The 19449-nt window shown below is 43.3% G+C and overlaps 2 protein-coding genes across 9 annotated transcripts in view; one reads left to right on the forward strand and one right to left on the reverse strand.

Annotated features, from left to right (window-relative positions):
* MTOR (mechanistic target of rapamycin kinase) overlaps positions 1-19449 on the forward strand; it is a 227177-nt gene that overhangs the window by 91676 nt on the left and 116052 nt on the right. The gene's annotated exons all lie outside the window — the stretch shown is intronic.
* ANGPTL7 (angiopoietin like 7) lies at positions 1663-11598 on the reverse strand. Its single transcript, XM_056543140.1, has 6 exons — positions 11360-11598; positions 6693-7549; positions 4844-4944; positions 4543-4737; positions 3410-3608; positions 1663-2365 (listed from the first exon to the last, which is right to left on the reverse strand). The coding sequence occupies exons 2-6, from the start codon at positions 7063-7065 to the stop codon at positions 2196-2198; spliced, it is 1038 nt and encodes a 345-aa protein (XP_056399115.1). The 5' UTR covers positions 7066-7549; positions 11360-11598; the 3' UTR covers positions 1663-2195.

The following is a 19449-nucleotide window of genomic DNA, read 5'->3' on the forward strand; positions in this document are numbered from 1 at the left end:
CTGAAGTCACCCTGCTAGGGAAACACTGGCTTAGGGCATTTGCTTTTTTTTGGGAAAAAGCATTAAGTGCAGGTTTCCCATCCAGTGTACCTCCAGCTGTTTTTCAGGCATGCTGGGAGTTGTAGTTTTGCAACAGTTGGAAGCAGCCTGGTAGGGAACTACTGCCTTAGTGTATTTTTTATTCTGGACAGAGCGTTAAGTGCAAGGTTTCCCAACCATTGTACCTCCAGCTGCTGCAGAACTACAACTCCCAGCATGCCGGGGCAGCCTTCTGGGAGTTGTAGTTTTGCAACAGCTGCAGTCACCCTGTTCGAGAAACACTGTCTTAGTATATATTTTTTTTCTTTAAAAAAAAATAAAAAATAAAAAAAGAGTATTACTGCAGCCATAGACACTGATCCCTTATCTCTTATCCCCGCGATCTCCTATACGGGGACTCAGAATTACCACGGCTAATGCGCGTGTCGTCAACCTCACTGAACGCTGCACGAATGCTGCATCTCCGCCTCTCTCATAGAGTTATATAGAGGGGGAATTTTGGCAGCAGCGTCATGCTGCGGCCGACACGCCTCCTGCACGGGAGAGCTGTGGCAGCGCCAGGGTCCCGTACAGGAGATCACGGGGGTCCCCAGCGTTCGGATCCCCCCACGATCAGACACTTATCCCCTATCTTGGGGATAGGGGATAAGTGTCATGGCTGCAGATCTCCTTTAAAGGTGACTTCTTATTTCAGACTCCAATAAACTTCTATAGAGTTATGGCTACGACCTCAAGCACTCGGCTGCTTTTGTATCCCTGGCAACCATGAACATGGCTGACGGGGCCAGATTCTAGAGATAGGGACGGGCCCCATTGGTGGGACCCGCATCTTTGTATCCTGTTAAGTATAAAGATGCTGTAAGGAAGTGGTCTCCAAACTGTGTCCATCCAGATGTTGCAAAACTACAACTCCCAGCATGCCTTGACAGCCTTTAACATGGGCGACCATAATAAAGGTCGTCCAGCCATGTTGTCAGTTGTAGTTTTGCAACATCTAGATCAGTGTTTCCCACCAGGGTGCCTCCAGCAGTTGCAAAACTACAACTCCCAGCATGCCTTGACAGCCTTCAATATGGGTGACCATAATAAAGGTCGTCCAGCCATGTTGTCATTTGTAGTTTTGCAACATCTAGCGCAGTGTTTCCCAACCAGGGTGCCTCCAGCTGTTGCAAAACTACGACTCCCAGCATGCCCGGACAGCCGTAGGCTGTCCGGGCATGCTGGGAGTTGTAGTTTTGCAACAGCTGGAGGCACCCTGGTTGGGAAACACTGATCTAGATTGCCCAAGTTTGGAAGGAAGAAGACCTAGTCATAACCTTATGTCATCTGCTTCTCAGCTCTGTGTATGTTCGTATCCCTGTTTGGGCGCCATGCGCTTGTCAAAAGCCTCATCTCCGGTGGAGATTTCACGTAATTTCCAATAAATTAACTGCACCAAACTGAAAAAAAAAGTGTTATTTTGCAAATGTTTACATTTTTTTTATTTATTTATTTATTTTTTTGCAACTTCTCAGACATCAGCCATTCGTTTCTCACACACACACCCTTACTCCTTGACATCAAGGGAAGCAGAAGGATTTTTTTTTTTCTTACAAAAAAAATCATTTATTTTTGGCTTTTAGGCCAAACAATTTTTTTTTTTTATTATTATTATTATTCCAGTTTTATAAAGCAAATAAAAAATAGACATTATAGTAACGTAAAACAATCACATCGCGGGGAATGAGCTATGTACAGAAGTCTTTCCTTGATTTGGTTTTTAGCGCCTGTTGTACTGGGGATTGATAAAGATGGTCTTGGCCCCCTAGTGGTTGTCCGGGGTGTTCCCTTCCCAATATATAAATACACCTCTGAGCTGTGTGTGTGTGGTCATTGTTGGGGGTCTTTCTCAATGTAATGGTGTCGTGATGTCATGGATCGACCCCCGGGGCTGGTGCTACATTATCATTAATACATTATCTGCCCAATGAGCCGCCAGTCTTAGGCTTCCCAGCCGCTGCTCCCATTATTCAGCGTGTCTCTGCCTTCTCACATGGAACTAGTTGCTTTTATACACAGAGCAGACGGATTCTACAAGAAAAGGTACGAAGTAATTGCGCCAGGCGAGGGGGCGCCGCTGGTTGTGTCGTCTGTGGCTTCTCAGCCATTTTTTGTGTTCATGGCTGGAAGTCCTGAGAACGTATCTTCATTTCCACCCTTTTCAGGGAATAGGTGGACCCGTGCCAGCCGTACCAGCTGATGCCGTCTGTGTGCTTGTTGTGGTCACCGTTGCGGTAGAAAATGCCATTGAGGTTTGAGTCTGTGCAGCAGTTGTACCAGTAGCCGCCTGCGGGACGTAAAATGTAATGTTACATGTGGTTATTGGTAAATTAGTCCCTGATATAAATATATATAAATACATATATATATATATATATATATATATATATATATATATATATATATATATAAATATATATAAATACAAATAAATAAAAATATATAAATAAATATATATAAATAAATAAAAATAAAAAAATATATATATATATATAAATAAATATATATAAATAAATATATAAAAATAAATATATATAAATAAATATATAAAAATAAATATATATAAAGAAATATAAAAATAAATATATATAAAGAAATATAAAAATAAATATATATTAAAATAAATATACACACACATATATATATTTATATAAATAAATGTGTAGTGTGAATGTGAGTCTATGAGTGTTGACATTTACCTTTGCGCAGCGCGCAAAGGTTTTTTCAGTTTAAGTTGACTTCTTATTTCAGACTCCTTCTATAGAGTTATGGCTACAACGTCAAGCACTCGGCTGCTTTTGTATCCCTGGCAACCATGAACATGGCTGACGGGGCCAGAGGGAGGGCCCATATTCTAGAGATCTGGATGCGCCCCATTAGTGGGACCCGGATCTTTGTATCCTGTGGATATACCATTAAGTATACAGATGCTGTAAGGCAGTGGTCTCCAAACTGTGTCCATCCAGATGTTGCAAAACTACAACTCCCAGCATGCCTTGACGGCCTTTAACATGGCCCACCGTATTAAAGGTCGTCCAGCCATGTTGTTCTTTGTAGTTTTGCAACATCTAGATCAGTTTTTCCCAACCAGGGTGCCTCCAGCTGTTGCCAAACTACGACTCCCAGCATGCTCGGACAGCCGAAGGGCCCAAGTTTGGAAGGAAGAAGACCTAGTCATAACCTGAGGTCATCTGCAGCTGCTTCTCAGCTCTATGTATGTTCAGCCGCCTGTAGGACGTAAAACGTAATTACATTTGGTTACATTTGGTTATTGGTAAATTAGTCCCTTATATAAATGTGGATCTATAAGTGTTATCGTGTTGACAATTACCTTTGCGCAGCCCGGCGCAGTCATCGAGGCACTTGTCGTTGTCCTTGTCCTTGGTGCTGAAGGCGGTGTTGTTGTGGTAGCGCAGAGAGTCTCTTCCGGCGTTTCCGCTGTAGTTGCCCAGGAAGAGGCGGTAACTGTTATGCTCATTATCTATGGTGAACTGGGCGTATTCGGCGTATCTCACCTTTCCCTCCCAATCCTAAAGGTAATGATAGAACAAGAAAAATTACATTCTGCCGCTGTGGGAAGCCGATCTGGATCAGTAAAAGAAAGAAGCTAGGATGGATCATGATCACAGGTGTATCCACTCCAGAGCTGCACTCACTGTGTACATGCATTACTTATCCTGTATTATACTCCAGAGCTGTACTTACTATTCTGCTGGTGAGGTCACTGTGTACATACATTACATTACTTATCCTGTACTGATCCTGAGTTATATCCTGTATTATACTCCAGAGCTGTACTCGCTATTCTGCTGGTGAGGTCACTGTGTACATACATAACATTACTTATCCTGTACTGATCCTGAGTTATATCCTGTATTATACACCAGAGCTGTACTCACTATTCTGCTGGTGAGGTCACTGTGTACATACATTACATTACTTATCCTGTACTGATCCTGAGTTATATCCTGTATTATACTACAGAGCTGTATTCACTATTCTGGTGAGGTCACTGTGTACATACATTACATTACTTATCCTGTACTGATCCTGAGTTATATCCTGTATTATACTACAGAGCTGTATTCACTATTCTGCTGGTGAGGTCACTGTGTACATACATTACATTACTTATCATGTACTGATCCTGAGTTATATCCTGTATTATACTCCAGAGCTGCACTCACTATTCTGCTGGTGGGGTCACTGTGTACATAATTACATAGAACTGCATTGAGGGGGCGTGTCGGCCGCTTCCTGTGGTGGTCAAAAATTCTCGTTTCCTGCAGGGAGCCGGGGGGCGCCATTTGGGAGATCGTGGGGGGCCCCAATGGTCGGACCCCCACGATCTAACACTTATCCCCTATCCTTAGGATAGGGGATACGTTGTACATCCCGGAGTTCTCCTTTAATACAAAGTATACGAGAGAGTTTGACATTTATGTGCCCGTAGAGCCTCCTCACCTCCAGCTCCACTCTCAGGACGGTCGGCCTCCGGGTCAGTCGGAAGATATTTTCGTTTCCCAACCAGAAGTCTCCGCGGATGTTCCCGAAGCCTTCGCGGTACTGCTTCCAGTCTCTGTTGAATGAGATGAGACCCACTTTCCGCCTCTGGATCAGGGTCCATCCCCCTCCATTGGTCTCCATGTCACAGTACACCTGACGGGCCAAAAATAAACAAAAAATAAAATAAATAAAATGTCATAATAAGGAAACCACGTAAACTCATCTGGTCAGTCCAGAATAATATTCGGCTATTTCTTACCTCCATCTCCGGACTGCCCAAGAAATTATTGGCGGGCATCTTGTAGACCCCGGATATCTTATAGTTCTTCTCGTAGAGGGTGGAGCAGTCATAAATGGCGTCTGTCAGGTGGGGGGGAAAAAAAGAGTCACGGGTCGTAAGAATCTTCAAATTCCACCTTTTACCCCCTCTAGAATTTGTCGTAAATCATTCACGCTTTCCAGGTATTTTCTTAGACGCAGTAATAAATTATTTCTTTTTCCAGGCTTGTGTGCGAGGACCACCTGTACCCGCCTCCGGCCATCCCGCCCCCCCTCCCCGTGCCGATTTATGTCACTCCTGCCTGTCAAGACACCTGCAGCATTTCTGATTCCGAACGTAATTGTGAGCATCATCCTCCTCCTCCTTTTAAGAGTCTTAAGTGTTCTACCTTCCCTGCTTCACTTCCACCCACCCAATAGAAGTCAGAGCCGCTTTGATTTCCCCCCGAGGGGATTTATGTGAGATTTGTTTTACAGATTTCTGACACTAATCTGAGCCCTGGTTTTTGGAGGGTGCGGAGCCAGGGGGGGTTCCTGTGCCTATTCTGTGTATGCGTTATGACTGGCAAGTCCCTGCTGGAACATCAATTACTGGGACCGCGTCGCTCATGTTTGCACGTCTGCTAAGAAACCAGAATGGGAGGATGATAGATCAGTGGTCTCAAACTGTGGCCCTCCAGCTGTTGCAAAACTTCAACTCACAGCAGCTGGAGGTACACAGGTTGGGAAACCCTGCACTTAATGCATTGTCCATGAAAAAGCAAATGCACTAAGACAGTGTTTCCCTACCAGGTGACTTCAGCTGTTTCAAAACTACAACTCCCAGCATGCCCGGACAACCTCCGGCTTTCCGGGCATGCTGGGAGTTGAAGTTTTGCAACATCTGGAGGGCCACCGTTTGAGACCACTGTGATAGATGAGACCAGCTGTTGCAAAACTACAACTCCCAGCATGCCCGGACAGCCGGAGGCTGTCTGGGCATGCTGAGAGTTGTAGTTTTGCAACAGCTGAACTCACCCTTGTAGGGAAACACTGGCTTAGTGCCTTTTGCTTTATAGACAAAGCCTTTAGTGCAGGGTTTCCCAAGCAGTGTACCTCCAGCTGTTGTTCAAGCATCAGCTTTCCTAGAGTCCTGAATGACAACTGTGCCTAAGGAGTTGAGGGAGTCTAGGGCAGTAATATTGGGTGTAGCCCTACTTTCTCAGGTGCGGATATGGCGTGATTAATGACGACCAGTCAAAGCTCCAATCACAGTTGTCACTCAGCTTTACTTGAGTCCTGAATGGTAACAATCTCTGGGAAGCTGGGCAACAATCTCCTTGGGGGCTATACTTATTGTCCCCCTCTTTTATATACACCATTGTTTCCCAACCAGGGTGCCTCCAGCTGTTGCAAAACTACAACTCCCAGCGTGCCCGGACAGCTGGGCATGCTGGTAGTTGTAGTTTTGCAACAGCTGAAGTCACCCTGGTAGGGAAACACTGGCTTAGTGCATTTGCTTTTTTTCTGGACAAAGCGTTAGGTACAGGGTTTCCCGACCAGTATACCTCCAGCTGTTGTTCAGGCATGCTGGGAGTTGTAGTTTTGCAACAGTTGGAAGCAGCCTGGTAGGGAAACACTGGCTTAGTGTATTTTGTTTATTCCGGACAAAACGTTAAGTGCAGGGTTTCCCAACCATTGTACCTCCAGCCTCCAGCAGAACTACAACTCCTGGAAGACTGGGAGTTCTCCTGGCATGCTGGGAGTCTAGGTTTTGCAACAGCTGGAGGGCCACCACTTGAGACCACTGTGATAGATGAAGGGTGGGGGGGATACCTAGCGCCTCTTACCTGCCGTGGTCTGTGTCTGCGTCTGTGCCGCCTGCTCCCGGGACTGCAGGATCTCCACCCGGTTGTTCATCTCGGAGTACTTCTCCTCGGCTTCGGTGATGCGGTTCTCCACCTGCTTCTGCCCGCTCTCCAGCTTCATCACCTGCATGACCACGTTCACCCAGTCCGTCTCCTGCTTCTTGGTCAGCTCCTCCAGCAGGCTGCTCAGGTTGGCGATCTGGACCTTCAGGTCTTTGACCTCCTCGCAGCAGCCGGGCATCTTCAGGAGGCCGTTGGCGCCAGGGGGCAGCTTTTTCTTGGGCGCTTTTTGAGACAGGGAAGGCAGGACGGGCAGGGATAGAAACACGAAGAAGGCGAAGTAGGGGACATTCATGGCGACGGGCGCAGGTATCGGATCGAGACGTCTGAACTCTTAGGAGTAGAAAGTGGCTTCTTTGCTCTCTTTTCTGCTGAAGGGACCTCGTGCAGCATCTTAAATAATCCTATGTCGTTGAGCCTCCCCTGTCCGCCCTCCCACCCCGGCTCATCTCCTCCTCCGCACCAGGTGCCAGTCTGCATGCTCCATTCCTAAGGTCTTCCCAAATAGCTTATAGGGGGGAGGGAGGGGCTTGGCCCAGCCATACGGCTGTTTTCCCAGTAGTGTAAATTTTTTTTTCTTTTCCCCCAGAAATAGTCAACATTAACCCTTGATGGACAGAATAAAATGTTTTGCAGATTTGAATTCTTTGCATCACGTCAGTGCTGTTGAAGCTTTTTGACGCTTTGCGTTTGCTTATCGGACAATGACCTGTTTTCTTTAGCACCGCGGTGTCAAAAAAAATATTCTACGTGCCCTGCCGCCTTTCCTCAGCACGTCCCTGCGGATGCAAAAACAAAAGTGCTATGTATCATAGGATGGTATTTTCCGATCAATGTGCCTCCAGCTGTTGCAAAACTACAACTCCTAGCGTGCACGGACAGCCAAAGGCTGCTTTACACAGTGACATTTTTAATTAGGGAAATGACTGTAAATTTTGCACTATTTGTCGGCATACCTTTCCCCATCACAGGTGGATGCAGACCATCCCTGCCCAATTTATACAATTATTTATATATATATATATATTTTATTATTTTTTTTTTTTTTTAACTATATATCTAATATTATTTATATATATATATATATATATATATATATATATATATATATTATATAACATGCAAAGCAGCTCATCACACCACTTTCTCAGGTAGCATGCCGTAAGATCAGCTCTGGCTCCAGTTACGAAGTATGTATGTATGTTTATACATATATATATATATATATATATATATATATATATATATATATATATATATTTATTTATATTTATTAAAAATTTGTTTACTAGTTATATAGATTAGGGCAGTGTTTCCCAACCAGTGCACCTCCAGCTGTTGCAAAACTACATCTCCCATCATACCCTGTCTGTCCATGCTGGGAGTTGTAGTTTTACAACAGCTGGAGGCACACAGGTAGGGAAACACCAACATAGGCTGTACACAGTGATGTTATCACAAAGGGAGTTGACTGTAAATTTCGTACTACACATACATTCACTCCTATACTTATATACACATATTCTATTATAATATTTAATAATTTGCCATTATTTATTATCCCATATATTGATATATTCCTATATTATAATATATATATATATATATATATATATATTACACACACGCACTTGGGCATTCAGGATTGTTTTAAAGCTGGGTGGCTGAATTTAGCTCCCAGTGAGCTAAATTCACAACTAGATATGTAAATTAGGGCAGTATTTTCCAACCAAGGTGACTTCAGCTTATGCAAAACTACAACTCCCAGGATGCCCAGACAGCATTCGGCTGTCTGGGCATGCTGGGAGTTGTAGTTTTGCATCAGCTGGAGGAACCTTGGTTGGGAAACACCGACATAGGCTTTACAAAGTGACATTATCGTAAAGGGAGTTGACTGTATATTTCGCACTATTTTGCAGCATACTTCTCTCTATAATAGTTGGATCCAGACAACCCCCCGCCCAGCAGTATATATACGGATCCTCTATCTATATACTGCTACATAATAAATATATATATATATACACTCCTATACTTATATACACATATTCTATTATATTTAATAATTTGCATTATTTATTATCCTATATATTGATATATACCTATATTATAATTACATATATATATATATATATATATATATATATATATATATATACACACACACACACACACACACACACACACACACACACTCTAGGGCATTCAGGATTGTTTTAAAGCTGGGTGACTGAATCTAGCTCCCAGTGATGTAAATTAGGGCAATATTTCCCAACCAAGGTTCCTCCAGCTGCTGCAAAACTACAACTCCCAGCATGCCCAGACAGCCTTCGGCTGTCTGGGCATGCTGGGAGTTGTAGTTTTGCAGCAGCTGGAGGAACCTTGGTTGGGAAACACCGCCATAGGCTTTACACAGTGACGTTTCCATGAAGGGCGATGACTGTACATTTCGCACTATTTTGGCGGCCTCCTTCTCTCCATCACAGGCGGATCTGGACAACCCCCGCCCAGCAGTATTATACGGGTCCCCTGAGCCTCGCTGCTTCTATTACCAGCTGAAAAACAATCGCCCTCATCTCTGAAGAATGCATGCACGGGCAAATTGCTAGAGAGGAGCTGGAATAAACACACCGGACTCCTGCGTGGCGGCGGCACTGGGAGCGATGGGTGGCAGACGCTTCCTTTTTTTCGTACATTTGCCAAATAGTGGTAGTAAGTTCTAGGTTGTGTCCCAGGAGGAAGAGCGCCAGGGACTTCATTCCCTGGATAATCGCTGAGTTTAGTGAAGAGTTCTGCAACGTCTGAAAGTGCTTTGCGCTACAGTTCTTCACCATTTTTAAGATCTCTGCTTGCTGAGTAGAGCCTAGCATGGACACCTATACCCCTCTCACCTATATACTATATACTATGTGTACATCAGTAACATAATATGACCAGGGCCCTACAATCTATCAGTCTGCACAGACTGGGTGCAGTTGTAGCAAATCCTCAGCTGTGAGAAGTATTGGGACCGCAGCGTTCTCCAATAATTGTATCATGAACTCTTGCAACTTTCTAATATAGAGGTTTGTAAAATCTCTGCTTGCTTTCAAACTTAAAGGGGTACTCCAGTGGAAACTTTTTTTTTTAAATCAACTGGTGCCAGAAAGTTAAACAGACTCGTAATTTACTTCTATTAAAAAATCTTAATCCTTCCAGTACTTATTAGCTGCTGAATACTACAGAGGAAATTCTTTTCTTTTTGGAACACGGAGCTCTCTGCTGACATCTCTGTCCATTTTAGGAACTGTCCCGAGCAGCATATGTTTGCTATGGGGATTTTCTTCTACTCTGGACAGTTCTTAAAATGGACAGAGATGTCAGCAGAGAGCACTGTGCTCCAAAAAGAAAAGCATTTCCTCTGTAGTATTCAGCAGCTAATAAGTACTGGAAGGATTAAGATTTTTTTTTTTATATAGAAATAATTTAAAAATCTGTTCAACTTTCTTGCTCCAGTTGATTAAAAAAAAAAAAAAAAAGTTTTCCACTGGAGTACCCCTTTAACCGGCGCAGCAGAGGGGTTCTCCATCCGGTAGCTCAACTACTGTAGAAAAACTACAACTCCCATCATGCCGTGAGCAGGTTTTCCCCCACCTGTGGATGTCTATCTCTCTCTGTAGAATGCTGCTTTACTCTATTGCAGTGAGCTCTAACCTGTAGCTCTTCAGCTATTGCAGAACTACAACTCTCAGCATGCTCTTGACAGTTCGCTGCTTTGGTTTTGTTTTTTTTCGCAACAGCTGGAGAGTTGTTGTTTGGGGAACCATGCTCTTGTTGGGGTGTCCCAGGGCATGGTCGGAGTGTCAGTTTGGTGACAGCTGGAGAGTTACATGTTAGAGAGCCCAATTGTTTAGTTGGAATGAAGCACAGATCTTAAAAAAAAAATATTCAGAAAAAAGTTACGTTAGAAAATAGTAGAAACTTACGAAAATGTTCACAATGCAAAGATTTAGCTGTAAAGGGGTACTCCGGTGGAAAACAAATGTATTTAAAATCATCTGGTGCCAGAAAGTTAAACAGAATTGTAGATTTCTTCTGTCTAAAAATCTTAATCCTTCCAGTGCTTATCAGCTTCCGTATGCTCCACAGGAAGTTGTGTAGTACTTTCCAGTCTGCCCACAGTGCTCTCTGCTGCCACCTCTGTCCATGTCAGTAACTTTCCAGAGCAGGAGAGGTTTGCTATAGGGATTTGCTTCTGCTCTGGACAGTTCCTGACATGCAGAGAGCACTGTGGTCAGACTGGAAAGAACTACACAACTTCCTGTGGAGCATACGGCAGCTGATAAGTACTGGAAGGATTAAGATTTTTAGATAGAAGTAATTTACAAATCTGTATAACTTTCTGGCACAAGTTGATTTGAAAACATTTGTTTCTCCACCGGAGTACCCCTTTAAGATACAACTAAGGGATCCTGGTTTCATTGTCGCTGACAGGTTAGTCACCACATAATAAAAATAAATAAATCCCTGGCGTCCCACATTAGAGAACAAGCCCGATCTGGAAATGATGGGGAAGGAATTAGGAGTAAGTGCTTCCGTCCTGTAACTACCTGGGATTGTAGGGGATGACGTCGGCCCCTCTGGATGTTACCTCCACGTTCCCAGCAGCCGCCAGGGCTCATTCCTTGTCTTCACCTCAACACACAGGGGAGTCATAGAATCCGCTTCACCCAGAATCGCCACAGACACATCATAAATTGACTTTTTATTTTGGGCTTTTTTTTCCGTGACTCTTAGGATAGGTTCACACTGTGGAATCTCCAGACGAAAAAATTCCACCTAGAGATTCCAAGTGCGTCCAGAACTGACTACATCATATATAACGTTTTACAAAATATATGAAATAAATATATGTGTATATTATATACACTGACTAAATCCTATATAATGTTTTATAATATATATATATATATATATATATATATATATATGTGTGTGTATGTGTATATATATATATATATATATATATATATATATATATATATATATAGGGGAATATGCAAATCAGCTCATTACATCACCTTTTCCGGCGATATTCCCTGGTATCAGCTTAGCTCCAGTTACGGAATATAAAAAGCTAATTGGGATTAATGCCAAACCAGAACTTTCGAGGGGGGGCAAGTACCCCGAAACAGCTGTCTGCAAATGGGTGCTCTTTCCTTCTGGAGAGAGAGTTCTGGCTTGGCATTAATCCCGATTAGCTTTTTATATTCCGTAACTGGAGCTAAGCTGATACCAGGGAACATCACCTGAAAAGGTGATGTAATAAGATGATTTGCATATTCCCCTACCCAGAATGCCTACGGAGTGCTTAGTGGCCCTTGAAAGCTCCGTCACACCAGGAGTGGTGAACTCTCCCTGAGTTAAATTCTCATCCCGTATATATATATATGTGTGTGTGTGTATGTATATATATATGAAATAAATATATGTATATATTATAAAATATTATATATAGTTTAGCCTGTGCTGGACGACGCACCTGAAGCTATGGGCAACTGCCCCAGAGTCATAGAATCCGCTTTACCCAGAATCGCCACAGACACATCATAAATTGGCATTTTATTTTGGCCTTTTTTTTCCGAGACTCTTAGGATAGGTTCACACTGTGGAATCTCCAGACGAAATAAATTCCACCTAGAGATTCCACTGGGGGAGATTTATTAAAACCCGTGCAAAGGAAAAGTTGCTGAGTTGCCCATAGCAACCAATCAGATCGCTGCTTTCATTTTGCAGAGGCCTTGTTAAAAATGAAAGAAGCGATCTGATTGGTTGCTATGGGCAACTGGGCAACTTCCTCTGCACAGGTTTTGATAAATCTCCCCCCAAGTGCGTCCAGAACTGACTAAATTATATATAATGTTTTAATAGAGATATATATATATATATATATATATATATATATATATATATATATTATATAATATAATATAATATATAATTCAGCCTGTGCCACTGTTCCTCTGGCTGGTTTTGGTAAATCTCCGCCAAAGTTCCAAAAAATGCAGATGTGAACTTTCAGACCCTATGGCAGTGTCTCCCAACCATGGTGCCTCCAGCTGTTGCAAAACTACAACTCCCTGCATGCCCGGACAGCCAAAGGCTGTCCGGGCATGCAGGGAGTTGTAGTTTTGCAACAGCTGGAGGCCCCTTGGTTGGCAATCACTGTCCTAGGGCTACACTTTATAAGATAGGAAAACCCTTTTAATAGCAATGGATGGGTTGGGCTGTGATCTTGGGGCTTCGTTCCCCAGACTTGCTCTTATTTGTTCTTCTCAGTTTGGACATTTGGGATTTCCAGCCGCGGCGACTGCTGCCATTTCCGCTCAGAAGGGATCATCACATCATAAAGTGCAACAACAAAGGCTGGAAATGCTTTTGTTTTATTATTCCGAGCGGAAGAAATTCTCGCTTCTGCTCCCGTTCCAGCGCTGAACGTCGTCTGTTATATAAATAGGTGACGGGCTGTGTGTTCTGAAATACGTCGCTGTCCTGATGGGCTCGGCCTGTCCGGCCATAGACTCCCAGTGGTTCTCTATTACGGAGCCATAGGGGGAGATTTATCAAAACCCGTCCAGAGGAAAAGTTGCTGAGTTGCCCATAGCAACCAATCAGATCGCTGCTTTCATTTTTCTCAGGCCTTTTCACAAATGAAAGAAGTGATCTGATTGGTTGCTATGGGCAACTCAGCAACTTTTCCTCTGGACAGGTTTTGATAAATCTCCCCCAAAGATTCTGTATGGGTCCTCTGTATGGCCCTTCAGTAAGGCATTGGTCCTAGGAGAGGACACCGTTGTAATCAGTTGGTTAAAGGGGTACTCCACTGGAAAACATTTTTGCCAGAAAGTTAAACAGATTTGTAAATCACTTCTATTAAAAAAAAATCTTAATCCTTCCAGTACTTTTTAGGGGCTGTATATTAAAGAGAAATCCAAAAAAGATTCCTCTGATGTCATGACCACAATGCTCTCTGCTGACCTCTGCTGTCCATTTTAGGAACTGTCCAGAGCAGCATATGTTTGCTATGGGGATTTTCTCCTGGTCTAGACAGTTCCTAAAATGGACAGCAGAGGTCAGCAGAGAGCACTGTGGTCATGACATCAGAGGAAATGCATTTCTTTTTTGGATTTCTCTTTAGTATACAGCCCCTAAAAAGTACTGGAAGGATTAAGATTTTTTAATAGAAGGGATTTACAAATCTGTTTAACTTTCTGGCACCAGTTGATTTAAAAAAAATAAATAAATAAATAAATAAAGTTTTCCACTGGAGTACCCCTTTAAACCTCCATGTGCCCTCAGTGTAGTCATACATAGGTGTAGTCTGTGGCACCGTATTACAGATCTGTACCACGTGGACCCGTAATACAGCTGTATTATTATGCCCTGATGGTCAAAGGCTGACAGGGAGTTGTTTTACAACAGCTGGAGATAGGTTGGGCAACACGGCGTTATATCAAGTTCAAAAATGTGTAATACTTCATTCCACCTGTGGAGGCACTGCAGGGAATTTGAGCTATTGCTGCTAAATGTTACACAGATAACAGCCTGGGGTTCTCAGGTGTAGAACATCCAGTGTTAAAGGGTTACTCCACCCCTAGACACTTTATCCCCTATCCAAAGGATAGGGGATAAGATGTCTGATCTCTGGGGACCCCTGCGATCTCCCTGCTGCACCCAGCATTCGTTTAGAGTGTCAGGTGCAGCGCTGGAGGCTCGTGAAGTCACGGTCACGCCCCCCTCAGTCAAGTCTATGGGAGGGGGCGTGAATGCCGTCACGCCCCCTCCCATAGACTTGCATTGAGGGGGTGTGTCCATGATGTCACGAGCCTCCGCCCACATCGCCAGTCATCCGGCACGGAGCGAAGTTCGCTCCGTGAACCGGATGTCTGGGGTGCCGCAGCCAAAATCGTTGGGGTCCCCACTGGCAGGACACCCCACGATCAGACAACCTATTCCCTATCCTTTGGATGGGGATAAGATGTCTAGGGGAAGAGTACTCCTTTAAGCTTATTTTGAAAGGAAAGGGACCATTTTCATTAGGGTCATCATAATGCTCCATCTTGGTTAGACCCCAGCGATCAGATATGAGCTGTAAAGAATTTTTCAGGAAGTGCTCAAACTCCCTGCAGCACCTCTAGAGGCGAAATGAAGTATAACACTTCATTAAAATTTTAAATAATGCAGCGTTCTCCAACCTATCGAATGCAATGATGTTTAATACTTCATTCCGCCTCTAGAGATACTGCTGGGAATTAGAAATCACACAAATCACAGCCAGGGGGTCTCAGCATTAGGACATCCAGTGTTAAAGGGGTACTCCGGGGGAAATTTTTATTTTTTATTTTTGTAAAATAAACTGGTGCCAGAAAGTTAAACAGATTTGTAAATTACTTCTATTAAAAAAATCGTAATCCTTTCAGTGCTTGTTAGTGGCTGTATACTACAGAGGAAATTCTTTTCTTTTTTAACTTCCTTTTCTGTCTGACCACAGTGCTCTTTGCTGACACCTCTGTCTATGTCAGGAACTGTCCAGAGCTGACATGTTTGCTATGGGGATTTTCTCCTGCTCTGGACAGTTCCTGACATGAACAGAGTAGTCAGCAGAGACCACTGTGGTCAGACAGAAAATAAATTCAAAAAGAAGAGAACTTGCTGTGGAGCATACAGCCGCTAATAAGTACTGGAAGGATTAAGATTTTTTAATAGAAGTAATTTAGAAATATGTTTAACTTTCTGGCACCAGTTAATTAAAAAAAAAAAATACGTTTCTCTATCGGCACCATTGGGGGACACAGACCATCGGTATATGCTCCTGTCTCTAAGCATCATATACCCATGGTCTGTGTCCCCCAATGGAGCCGATAGAGAAAGAGATATTACGGTAAGCATAAAAATCTCCTTTTCCACCGGAGTACCTCTTTAAAGGGGGTTTATCCAGGAATATGAAAACAGATCTGATTTCTTCCAAAAACAGCACCAGCCCTGTCCTGTCCCTGTGTGTGTTATTACAACTTGGCTCAAAGAAACATAGAATGTGGCAGCAGAGAAGACCATCTAGTCTGCCCAATCTTCTGAATATATTTAATAGTCCTATTTTCTTCATTGGAACGGAGATGCAATACCACACACAGCCTGAGGACAGGAGTGGTGCTGTTTTTGGAAGAAATCATCACTTTTTTGTTCCTGGATAACCTCTTTAATCTTGTTTCAGGAGGAGGGGGGGACTCTTTGTATTAGGGTCACCATAATGCTTCCTGCTAGTGAGACTCCAGTGATCAGTAAATAATTAATCAGCAGCGCCTCTACAGGTAGAATGAAGCATTGCACATTATTAATCTATGTATTGCAGTGTTCCCCAACCTCTTGGCCCTGGAGTGTAGTTTTTTTTTTTTTTTTTTTTGGGGGGGTTTTAATTCCCTACAATTTTTTTCCCACGGTATTTACTAAGGTTTCTCTACATTTTGCACTTTTCCCTACATTTTTCTTTTTTTTACACATGTTCTGATCTGTTGGGTTTTCCTCAGCTCAAATCCACCACATTTTCTCTGGAAACCTTAGTAAATATGTTGGTTTTTTTTGTGAAAATTTTGGGAACACGCCCCTTCACCCGATGGCCACGCCCCTCTCAGTAAAATGGAGAGTTTGTCAGGTTTTTCTCAATTATGGCGCAAAATCTGTCACAAATTCTGGCGCAGAATCTGGCCCACAACCCGACAAAACATGTCGGGTTTGCAATGTAAATGAGGGCCATTGTGTTCAATAATGTGTAATACTTTATTCCACCTCTAGAGGCGCTGCTAGTAATGTGAGCACTTACTAATAAATTCTTCACAGAAAGTTAAACAGATTTGTAAATTACTTCTATTAAAAAATCTTAATCCTTCCAGTACTTATCAGTTGCTTCCATAGGAAGTTATGTAGTTCTTTCCAGTCTGACCACAGTGCTCTCTGCTGACACCTCTGTCTTTGTCAGGAACTGTCCAAAGCAGCGTATGTTTGCTATGGGGATTTTCTCCTGCTCTGGACAGTTCCTGACATGGACAGATGTGTCAGCAGAGAGCACTGTGGTCAGACAGAAAGGAAATTCAAAATGGAGCATACAGCAGCTGATAAGTACTGTAAGGATTAAGATGATTACATAGAAATAATTTATACATCTGTTTAACTTTTTGGCATTAGTTGATTTAAAACATTTGTTGTTTTTTTTTTGTTTTTAAATTGAGTACACCTTTAAAGGGGTTGTTCAGGATTGGAAAAATAGAGCTTATTTCTTCCAAAAACAGCGCCACACATGTCCTCAGGTTGTGTGGGGTATTGCAGCTTATTTTCATTAAAGGGGTACTCCGGCACTGACATCTTATCCCCTATCCAAAGGATAGGGTATAAGATGCCTGATTGCGGGGGTCCCGCCGCTGGGGACCCCCGTGATCTTGCACGCAGCACCCCGTTACCATGAGCATGTTCACTCCTGGTCTGATGACTTACAATCACGGGGCCGGAGCATTGTGATGTCACGGCTCCGCCCCCGTGTGACGTCACGCTCCACCCCCTCAATGCAAGCCTATGGGAGGAGGTGTGACAGCTAAGGGGATAGGATGTACCCCTGAGTTGTAATACCACACACAACCTGTGAACAGGAGTGGTGCTGTTTTTCTATTCCTGGGTAACCCCTTTAACAAACTGTTAATGTAATGCTGTGTTCTCCCAAACCAGACCCCCTCCAGCTTATTGCAAAACTACAACTCCCATCACTACAACTACAACTGACAGCCAGAGCTGCGCAAGGAGTTGTTTTGCCAAAAGCTGGCAGGAGGTGATGGGGGTCACAGCTGGTGGAGAGCTACAGATTGGGGAGCACTGGTGCAGCCTATAGAGGTGGCATACACAGCGCAGATCGCAGCTATACCAGAGGGTCAGACGTCTCGTTCTAACATAACACGACTCCTGCAGCTTCTCAGACACCAAACAAGACAGATATATAATGTTTTACATGAATCATTGGCTTTAATGATATGTCTATAATTCTTACAGCATTATATGGTGTCTCTATGGGAAATTACATCAATGGCTTATCCTGGGGGGGCCCATCACCACCGGAGCTGAGAACTTGTGCCAGAGTGTATGTGTGTATGATAGATTATATAAAAATATCTATGGACAGTTGCAAGAAAAAGTATATGAAACCTTTGGAATTATATGTATTTCTGCACAAATTGGTCATAAAATGTGATCTGATCTTCATCTAAGTCACAGCAGACATGTTTTTATTGAACACACCATGTAAACATTCACAGTGCAGGTGGAAAAAGTATGTGAACCCCTAGACTAGTGGTCTCCAACCTGCGGACCTCCAGATGTTGCAAAACTACAACTCCCAGCATGCCCGGACAGCCGTTGGCTGTCCGGGCATGCTGGGAGTTGTAGTTTTGCAACATCTGGAGGTCCGCAGGTTGAAGACCACTGCCCTAGACTAATGACATCTCCAAGAGCTAATTGGAGCGAGGTGTCATCCATCTGGAGTCCAATCAATGAGATGAGATTGGAGGTGTTGGTTACAGCTGCCCTGCCGTATAAAAAAAAAAAACACCCACCAGTTCTGGGTTTGCTTTTCACAAGAAGCATTGCCTGATGTGAGTGATGCCTCGCACAAAAGAGCTCTCAGAAAACCTACGATTAAGAATTGTTGACTTGCATAAAGCTGGAAAGGGTAATAAAAGTATCTCCAATAGGGATCGACCGATACCGGCCAATATTCCCGATTTTGGGCATTATCGGTATCGGCAATTACCTTGCCGATATGCCGATAATGCCCCACAGATTATAGGTCTCGGCCCTAAAAAATCAATATCTGCCTATCCCTAATCTCCAAAAGCCTTGCCGTTCATAAGTCCATGGTAATACAAATTGTCTATAAATGGAGAAAGTTCAGCACTGCTGCTACTCTCCCTAGGAGTGGCCTTCCTGTAAAGATGACTGCAAGAGCACAGCGCAGACTGCTCAATGAGGTGAAGAAGAATCCTACAGTGTCTGCTAAAGACTTACAAAAGTCTCTGGCATATGCTAACATCCCTGTTAACGAATCTACGATACGTAAAACACTAAAAAAAGAATGGATTTCATGGGAGGATACCACAGAGGAAGTCACTGCTGTCCAAAAAAAACATTGCTGTACGTTTACAATTTGCAAAAGAGCACCTGGATGTTCCACAACAGTACTGGTAAAATATTCTGTGGACAGATGAAATCAAAGATGAGTTGTTTGGAAGAAACACACAGCACTGTGTGTGGAGAAAAAGAGGCACAGCACACCAACATCAAAACCTCATCCCAACTGTGAAGTATGGTGATGGGGGCATCATGGTTTTGGGCTGCTTTGCTGCGTTAGGGCCTGGACGGATTGCTATCATTGAAGAAAAAATGAATTCCCAAGTTTATCAAGACATTTTGCAGGAGAACTTAAGGCCATCTGTCCACCAGCTGAAGCTCAACAGAAGATGGGTGTTGCAACAGGACAACGACCCAAAGCATAGAAGTAAATCAACAACAGAATGGCTTAAACAGAAGAAAATACCCTTCTGGATTGGCCCAGTCAGAGTCCTGACCTCAACCCGATTGAGATGCTGTGGCCTGACCTCAAGAA

The sequence above is a fragment of the Hyla sarda genome, chromosome 10 (genome assembly GCF_029499605.1).
Source record: "Hyla sarda isolate aHylSar1 chromosome 10, aHylSar1.hap1, whole genome shotgun sequence".
Taxonomy (NCBI): Eukaryota; Metazoa; Chordata; class Amphibia; order Anura; family Hylidae; genus Hyla; species Hyla sarda.